The sequence below is a fragment of the Rhagoletis pomonella genome, unplaced genomic scaffold (assembly GCF_013731165.1).
Source record: "Rhagoletis pomonella isolate Grant_MI unplaced genomic scaffold, Rhpom_1.0 Rhpom_scaffold_00005, whole genome shotgun sequence".
Classification (NCBI taxonomy): domain Eukaryota; kingdom Metazoa; phylum Arthropoda; class Insecta; order Diptera; family Tephritidae; genus Rhagoletis; species Rhagoletis pomonella.
In genome coordinates, this window is record NW_023458559.1 from 62,900,287 (window position 1) to 62,910,353 (window position 10,067).

General features: G+C 32.8%; 1 protein-coding gene across 1 annotated transcript; it reads right to left on the minus strand.

Moving 5' to 3' along the window:
* Positions 1-5,881: 5,881 nt before the first annotated feature.
* Positions 5,882-10,061, minus strand: LOC118740174 (POU domain, class 3, transcription factor 3-like). The gene is made up of 2 exons (XM_036471671.1): positions 9,494-10,061; positions 5,882-6,978 (listed from the first exon to the last, which is right to left on the minus strand). Exon 2 carries the CDS (start codon positions 6,260-6,262, stop codon positions 5,882-5,884), a length of 381 nt encoding a protein of 126 aa, XP_036327564.1. The 5' UTR covers positions 6,263-6,978; positions 9,494-10,061.
* Between the last annotated feature and the right edge of the window lie 6 nt (positions 10,062-10,067).

A 10,067-nucleotide genomic window follows, 5' to 3' on the forward strand; every position in this document is an offset into this window, starting at 1 on the left:
AATCCACAGTTAAAAAAAAATCATTAAAAAATATGTTAATTATCTTTTTTATGGTTGAAAAAAAATTTGCGCTATTAGAATTACCGAAAAAAAATCATTAGAAATATTCACAATTTTTCGGAAATTTTTTTAATTATAAACTACTATCTGGCTAGGTTGTTAGTAATAGAGGCACCCTTAAACTAATAAATTGCAATTGTCATTTGTGAAGAATCAAATTGCAATGGGGAGGATGGGAGGAGGATCCCACTGTGCTGTTTATGTGTGGGTATTAAAAAAACACTTCGTGCCCAAAATATATTTCTGATCATAAAGGATCTAAGGTGTTTAAACCTTAACCTGAGGCTGACGCTGAGAATATTCTACCTCATCGTCATCCATGCAGATCAGGCTTGCCCAACGCCGGCCGAACTCTATAAGCAAGTGCCCTGCGCTGGCAGAATTCCATAGGCAAATGCCCTGCGCTGGGCATGCCTGATGCAGATGTTACGGTACGGGCTCGAAGTGATGTGCCCTATTTATCTATTCCGGACGGGAAATGGCCTGAAGAGAACGCCACTAGTATCGAGATATGTGCCTTTTTAGCAGTAAGATCTCATTTGGACCGTCCATGATATACTCGCGGCAGCAAGACTTAGGTCAGAATAGACGACCATGCGTTTAGTAGCAGACCAAATGTAGCCACACTCTCTTAACCCAATGAAAGTTTCTGCCCAGTTGGAAGGCATGTAAGGCATGTTGGCGTAAATTTTTGATCATTTCATATAAGACCCAAATCCTTCATTGTCTAAGTACTCTCTATCGGAAAATACGTTTAAATTTTAGATTGGTATTAAATTCGTAGCCACTCAACTGAAGACCCTTTAATTGAAGTGGAAAAAATTCGACTCGATCGTGATTTATGAGTTTTTTCCTATTTTTTTTTTTTGTATCACCTTCGCTAGCAAATATTTGCATACAAATATATGTATATATATATATATATATGTATGTACGTATATAAATATGCAAATATACAATGTGTATGTAGCGATATTTCTGCTTATTTGCAGTGTAAAATTTCCAAAGTGTCTTCAACAAATCAATGCCAAAACATTTTCAGTTCAATTACGAGTAGAGTAAAAATATTTTATTCATTAGTCGTCGCATAAATATTTACCCAAATGTTGCAATGACAGTATGTAGAGCTGTGTAAATAGAATAAATTTGCGAAAACTTTTGGTTGTTGATAAAACATTTGGCATTTTAATACTTTTACTGTGTTTTAGTTAAAAATTAACACGACTAGCGAATGCAATAATAGAGAGAGCAGTTATGGAAAATAACAACTTTATTTTTTTGAGCACTACCAATTAAATGTTAATAAGTAAGCATATTAGGACATAAATAAATATGTATTTAAAAATGCCATAAAAAAATTGGAAAAATATTTTCTGCTCTTTAAAAGGTAAAAAATACTATTCAATAGATAATAAAATACTGACTACATAATAATTTATTATATTTGTGGTACTCCAAAACAATTGCTATTAAAACAAATTTTCCGAAGCCAATTTCTTTAAACATGTAAAACTAATAAAAAAATAGAGTTTTGAAAGCTTAAAACAAAAATATATTTTTTTTAAGATATTTTTTTTAATTTTTTGTTTGAGAAATTAAGTGTTTTTAACATAAATATTTGATTTGAAAGTTATTTGGAAGAAAAAATAAATTTTTTCAACTTGATTTTCCTATAAAAATCACTTATTTCAGGCAGAGACCCAGAATAATAATTATTTTATGGTGGAATTTAAGAAAAAGGCATCAAGTTTTCGGTAGGAATTATAAAAGTCTTTCGATAATAATTATGTGTGAGAAAATTTTTTTAAGTCATCGATAACTATTATTTTAAGACTTATATAATAGAAGTCTTTTCATAATAATTATCAGCGAGATAAAGGTTTTAAAGTCTTGAAAGATTTTTATTTTGAGACTTATATTAATAAAAGTCTTGTCATACAAATTATTATTGAGATAAATATTTTTAAGTCGTCAAAGACTTTTATTTTGAGACTTATTTTATAAAAGTCTTTTGATAATATTTATGAGTGCGAAAAAATTGTTTGTATATAGTCCCGAATGGGTCCCAAACCAAGCGCCAACTGGTCGTAAACTTCTCCCCAACTAGTCCCCAACTGGGCCTCATCTAGCCCCGAACTGGTGCCCAACTAATGCTGAAATGCCCCTGAACAATTCCCGTCTTTTAAGGCTTAAAAACTTTTTTCTCGCTCATAATTATTATGAAAAGACTTTTATAATATATATATATTTATAATAAAAGTCTTTCAAGACTTAAACATATTTATCTCAACGATAATTAATATGAAAAAAATTTATAATATATGTAAGTCTTAATATAAAAGTCTTTGAGGACTTAAAAATATTTCCCTCTCTGATAATTATTATGAAAGGACTTTTATAATATAAGTCCTTGAATAATAATTATAGATGATTCGAAAAATATTTATCTTAATATAATGATCATTGATCGACTTTTATTCTTTTCTCTTATAATAGTAATGTCTCTGATTTCAAGTATGTATGTATTTTTCACATTTTTCATAATTTCCCATTCATTTACGCCTGCTCACAGCTCATTTTATGCCATGTACCTCATATACCAACATCCTACGGTCCTTTCCGAGCATAATGCACCATATAATTACATGTTATTATTATTAATTTTGATTTGTGGGTGCTACGCTGGTCCCTACACACAAAAGAATACTGACGAACACAAAAAGGCCACCTGAGCAAAAACCAAAACCCAAAAAGAAGGAAAACAAAAGCGTGAACAAAACGGCCACTCCAAGATTTTGAAGACTGCGCAAAAATGGACAACAATGCGGGAAAGGTCCGACAAGCACAAGCAGTGGAAACAGAGAGCGACAGGTTGACAAGAGGACACAATTAACAAACTGGCCATACATACATACATACATACTTGTAGTTTAAGTACTTCGAGACACTACTATGATTGGAGATACTCAACCACAGTACCTACATATATGTATGTTGCAACACTATGTTGCATGCTGTTGCTTTTATTTGTGTCTGTCTGCCTGCATGTGTCCGGCACAACAGGCCAATTATAAGTGAAGAGGTCAACACCAGCAGCAGCGCTGTTTAAAGCCAATGTTTATGTTATTGGTGCTGGTATCAACAGCACCTCTCTGTTGATTAAAGTCATACTCTCGAAGACTGTAGCACCCAAATATACCCAGGCATAAATACCAACGTACATACATGTTTAAGTGTGCTGTGCTTGTGTTCGTGTTACTATAGTCTGGCTGTGAATAAAGTAACTGAGCGGGATTCTGTTTGAAATCAGGCATCGTCTGTCGTCTACCTGTTTTTTGTGTCGGGACGTGTTTTGATTAGACGCAATATTACGTGTGCCTGTTAGTGCGAGACAATGGAAAAAGGGCCCAAAAATGAGTAGTATAGAGGTACAGAAATAGGAAACAAAGCAAAAAAAAATGAAAAATGGATATTAGAGGAATAAAAGTAAAGAAAGCAATAAATATGAGTTATAAAATTTGCAGCCAAGAGAGAATGAAAAGTAAGGTAAACGACGTATGTAGTTAGAAGCAAGAGCAGAAATGCCACTAGCGAAAGATGGTATCGAATACAATTGAAGCAGTGAAGCATATTAAATACCAAACGCAAAGTTTTGTTGAATAGTCTTTTTTAGTTTTAATCGATAATATAAGGAATTTTAAAAGTAGATTTTTCGGTAAAGAAGTAGACGAATATGAAAGCTATTTATTAGCAAACTTATAAATAATTCGAGTAAGAAACAAATTAAGTATCTAGCATGTAGAGATATTATTTATTTAATTTTCCATACAATTTTATATGCTCTTAGCGAAACGCACATCTTGCAAAATGTATGTATAAAAAAGTTTTTTTCCATTTTTTTAAAGAAAAAGAATCGCACATTTTTATTTGCCACTGGTATGCCAAGAAATTCAATTCTCAAACGCAGATGTACTTTCTATTCTCTCTAACTAATAGAATGCGTTCGTCGCATCTTGGGTACTGGCACTATAATTACAGAGCGGAAATCTTGTCGTTAATGCTGGGGAGCGTACTTGGACAGCAATATCGGACCTATATGCATGCAAATCAGCTGTAAGAAAAAATTGGTCCTGAAGCCGCACATTTTTCACTGTACTGGGTAAAGACTTAAGTTCTTCTTCCACTTGATTGGCGCCTACTAAGCCACTATTCTGGCTTAGTCCAGTTAAAGACACGACTTCAGGTGACGTACGGGTGCTTTTCGGAAAATTAGCCGTCTTCTTGCTGCAGGAGTCCTTCCCAATTCAGAAGGACATCTCGGCACACTTTTCGTGCTGTTGAAAGCGGCTTTGAAATCGAAAAATATGTGGTGGGTGTCGGCGCTATTCTGGAGAGTTTTTTCTCGATATTTGGCGTATGGTGTATACCTGGTCCATGGTGGATTTTCCAGGTCTAAAGTCACACCAATGCTGATGCTAAGAAGGTCGATTTTCTTGTAGATTCGACAGAGAGCTCATCGCAAAAGCGTTAATACAGCAAAGCTTAATTCAAGGCATTAAAATTTGTTCAAAAATAATAATCCCATAAAGTGTATTAAAGCTCTAGAACTCATACATACTATGTACTTTACGCTACTTATGCTACGGAATATGAATCTTTTAAACTCCCGACAATTAGCCAACGCTTTCACTGACACAAATACCAAAAACTGCATAATGAATGTCGCACTGTATGAATGTGCAACGGCGCGTATGTGTTACAATACTTTAATTAAATTTTTGCTGACCAATAAAAGAGAGCCGGCTTTCTACGACTATGAACATTGAAGGCAAAAAACAAATGCCATGTAAGACATGAAATCAATGACAGAAATGCCACAGCCGCAAAATTTATTACAAAACAAAAAAATGGTGTTGCAATAAAAAAGTGAAATGCCATACAGTTTAGCTGCACATGCCAGAAAACTCAAAAAGTGGCAAATTTTCCAACTTGGCACAAAATCACTTTTATTATTATTATTATTTTTTTAATTCAATTTTGATAGACTATTCCGATCTATAAAAAATTATTTCACTAGTAAAGGTGTATACATATACAGCTGTATCTTCTTTTTAATATATATGTATAACTTTTTAGTAAAATAATTAATAATTCGCAACGTTTTCCAAGTAAAATTTTTTTGTTATTTTTCTACAAAAATATTTTCCAAGCTTTAGCGAAAACTATATAAATCAGAGTTTCAAATTTATACAAAATTTCGGAAAATTCGTAAAATTTTCTTAACAGTTTTGAGTTTTTTAATCAGAATCTTTAAAAAAAATTTGTGTATGCAGTTTTATAGCACGTACAATTTTAGTGTCATGAGATGCAAGTGTCAAGCGTTCTAAAAATTCCCTTTAATTTTAAATCTTTTTTTATGCTGTCTAATTTTTGTACTCCTTTTCCATATAAGCACTCTTTTTCCATATCATCAAAAAATTAAATATATATATATATATATATTATAAATCAACGTGACTAAAATTCTTTGGGCTATAAAACTGCATACAAAAAAATTGTGTAAAAATTAAGATTAAAATGTTCGATTTTTTTTTTCATTTGACGACTTTTGCTAAATTTTGTAAAAAGTTTGAAACTCTGATTAATATAATTTTGGCTAAAACTTGGACAACATTTTTTTTTTTTATAGAAAAATAACAAACAAATTTAACTTGAAAAACGTTGTGAATAAAAAAAAATCAACGCTTGAACACTTGTGTGAGCCACTGTATGTATGTACATATATATGTTTTAATAGTAGTCATTCTTTATTTTTGTTAAGCTACTTGCCTGGTCTGCCGTGTGTATTACGCTGTGCCGTTGACATTGCATTACTGCTGCTGTTGTTAGCTGCTGCTGCTGCTGCAGCCGCTGCCGCTGCGGCCAATTCACCAGCGCGATGTGGCAAGTGCTGGTATTCATAATCGTATGGTGATTGCTGTAGATGTTGTTGTTGCAATTGTAAATTTTGTTGATTCTGATGTTGCAGCGTATTTTGATGTGAATGTGTCGAGGATGGATTGTGACGCAAGCTCATCATACCGCCACCACCAGCAACAGCACCAGTCCCGCCGCCACCACCACCGCCGCCGCCGCCGCCGCCGTTGCCGCGTGCATCCACATCCCGACAGTCCAGTGTCGTTTCGTACTCATACGGATTCATCGTGGTGGACTCCAACGGGCATTCGTCGTCGTCAGTATCGGTGCCACCGTCGTAGATGTTCTCGGTGTGACGGTATGCGCGATGATTCTGCTTTGAGAACTTAATTTTGATGGCTTTTTATTTAAACAGCGGGACGAAGAAGAAGAAGAAGAAGTGGTGGCAGTTGTAGGAGAAAAGTTTTGAAGTAATGCTAGTTGGACAGTGTGTTGTGGTGTGGAGTGAAGTTGAGGGTGGTGGGCGTGATTGGTGTTTGCTGTGTGATGATATGAGCTTTTGAAGATTTCTGATTGCAGTATTGTTGAAAATTTATATTTTTTCAATACACATACGTATGTTTTTGCTAGGTTATGCGTTTATATTCTCTTAACGATGAGCTTTAACATTTCGAGGTTCTGTTGTAATAATATTTTCAGTTTCGTTGGTTCACTATGTTGGTTTTACTTTTGAAATTTTAATATCTTTCACTTTTGTTTGATTTGTGCAAATTTTGTGATACTTTATTTTACAATTTTAGCACAACTGAAGACAATTTTATTTTACTTTATAGAATTGCTCTTATTCGTTGAATTTGTGCCGTGAAACATCACAGTAGTTTGAAAATATGCCGGTATTCGCGTTTCTGAGTGTCGGAAATTATTTATTTTCATTCTTATTTCGCGGATTATTACATTAAATCAGTTTCGAACCCAATTAATTGTTTTTCTGAAAATATTATTCTGCACATTGTTACATATTATGTAGCGTGTATAAATTTATTATTTTACAATACTTTTATAAATAGTAAAAAAAAAGCTATAAATAGCTTTATAAAAAGCTTTGAAAATTTTTCAATTGTAAAACGAACTGGGAAAAGTCAAATTTTTATAAAATGCTTCATCCTTCTCAAAATTTTTGAATGCTTCAGGATAAAAAAAAAATTGTGGTTACTTGAAATTTTTTCTTCCATTTTTTATTTTTTTTTTAACCGACTTAGAAAAAAGAGGTTATCAATTCTCTGAAATATTTTTTTAATGTATGTTACAGCATAACTTTGGACCACGTTAACCGATTTCTATATTGAAAAATTTATAGAGGAAAGCTGGTACCTCAGAGGAGGTCCCATACTAATTTGGTTTATTCATTGTATCATAAAAAATTTAACGGTAATCTTAAATTTTTATATGAGAATTGAAGTCGGTTTTGTTTTTTTTTTGCTTAAGAATTTATTGTTATTTATTTTTCATACTTATATTATTTTTTTTTTGGTTTTGAATAACTGATGAAGTAACATGACATCTGTTCGGTCTCAAAATCAAATTTTTTCAGCATATTATCGAATGCTACACAATTTTAACTGACCTTGAAGTTTCCAATAATTTATATAATTTTTACTGAAAACTTTCTGAATCTTCAAAAACCATTAGTCTTAATTTTTGTGTTAACTTATTTTAATATTTTCGAAAATTAAAGTTAATTTTTTAACTTATAGAAAAATTTAAGTCCTTGAAATATTTAAAAATGATTGATTTATTTAGTATTGGCTCTAAATTGTCTTCTGCTAACTATCTTTTGTCTATTTTTTGAGGCTTGAAAATGTTTGAAATTTTAAAAAGTCTGAAATATTTAATATTTTTCACTGGAGTTTTAATATTTTTTTAGAATTTTTGTTCGGACTTCAAATTTTAACTTGTTTAGCTTTTGCAGAAATTTAAATATATTTTTATCGAAAGTTTTTATGGATTTCAAACTAGTTGAGATTTGCAAAGTTTTACGAAATTTCCCTAACTCTATTCAAACTATAATTATTAATTTTGAATTTCTTGAAATACGTGTTATAATTAATTATTAAATTTAATTTGAAGAACAATAGATAGATAGATTTTTAAATTTTAAGTTAGTGGTTTGAAGCCCAGAAGCTTTGATTTAAATTTAACTTTTTTACGCTTTGTATATTTTTTAATATTTTAGAATGATATCTTTGTGTAATTTTTTTGCCTTTTAGGGGTTTAATTAAAAAATTTTTAAAATAAATTTACTTTTAATTAATTTTTTGAATTTTCAATATCGAATTTTCATACTATACATTTAATACTTCTTTATTAAACAAATGCAGTTTTTTGCAATTTGAAAAACTTGGTATCAACATTTTTCCATATTCTTCAATTTCATAAGCTTTCATAAAGTGCTTTTTATTGTATTTTCCTAGTGTTTCCAAAATATTTAAATTTTTAATTTTTCAATGATGTTTTTTTTTGTGAATTAAGTTTCTTCGAAATATCTAAAATATTTTGCCATTAAATAAAATTTGCTCTGCCAGAATTTCGTTTCGGCTCCAATAACTTTAAAATCACTTATTTTTCCAAATTTGCATTTTTCATTTCTGCCATCCATTTATTCTCCACCACTGCTTCCTTCCGGACGACCCTCGGGCGATTGCCCTTTGGGTGATGGTAATAAAATTTACTTAAAATGCTAGCAGACATCGAGTAAGGATAAGCGGGTGTATTGGCTTCAACGATTGTTGTTTTTCCTTTTTTCTCTGGCTATTTTTTGCAACATTTTTATATCCGCTTTGCGTCAGTTACAGACTTTTGGCGAACTTTTTTGTTTCAACTTTACGCATTGAAACCGTTTTTCCCATTGACCGCCTCGACCATACCAAAATAAATGCCGCGGAGGAGAAGGACGCTTTGGCTTTTAAAGCCTTTTTTATTCGTCAGCTGTCCGGTGTTACTGTGGGAAGTTAAATGCCTTTTTTTTGGCTCAGCTTTTTGCTTAGTTTCCTCCCGCTAGCTGGACGTTGAACCGCTTGCCTTTTCACTTTTTATTGCTTTTTCGGTTATTGATTTCGTTCAGCCGTGATTTTTCGCGCTTTTGCTGAACATTTTTTCCTGCTAAAAATTTTATTACTTGTCTTAAGGCTACTTTTTCGCAACACACTCTCCCAACAGCATTGCTTTTATGATGTCGGCTTTGGAGCTTAAGCTTAAATTTCTCGGAATGCCTGCAGCCTTAAAGTCAATACGCTTCAACACACTTTGCTAAAGTTGAAAAGGCTACAGTGGAAAATTCAAAATCCAATTCAAGCGGTTCGCTCGAATTCTCCTGCAAATTTGCTTTACGCTTTAGTGTATTGGAGATTGGGCGTATCACAAAGTTTGCCCAGCATCTTCTAGCATACTTTTGCTCACTGAGCTTAGTGAATTTTTTACCAAAAATAATATTTAATTGCTTCTTTAAAAAAAAACTAACCATTTGTGATTCCTCAGGCGATTTGTTTCATCGGCTATTACGCACTCTCCTTAAACGTTTTGATAAACAAATCTGCAAATCCAACGCGTAGGTGGGATAAATCGCAAAGTTTGCATACACTCGCACGAATTAGTGATTGCAGCCGTGTGCGTTTTTGCTATTCAGTTGACGAGTGCTGCTGCCGGCAGTAAACGCTGCTGACTAGCCGCCCGCCTGCGTACCGCCTGCCTTGCCGCTTACTCAGGCTCAGTTACAGCTTCAGCTTCCACTGCTTCGATTTTTATGCTCCTCGTACTGGTGCTTTGGGGCAGAAATTTCTACATGCACATATGTTTGTATGTACACCCACTTTTCGCACTACTGCCTAAGCAAAATTTTCCAATTTCCAATTCTCTTCCTTTGCACAGCACTCACTCTATGTTTTTTCTAAGTGTTTGCACATTTTCTTCCACTTGGGCTGCACATTGATTTTCTGAAATTCTGCGTTTCGTTGGCTCGAATATTTTTCAATGAATTTTGCTTTTATATATATAAATTTTCACACGCACACTAATTTTACACCCAAAAATTTTTC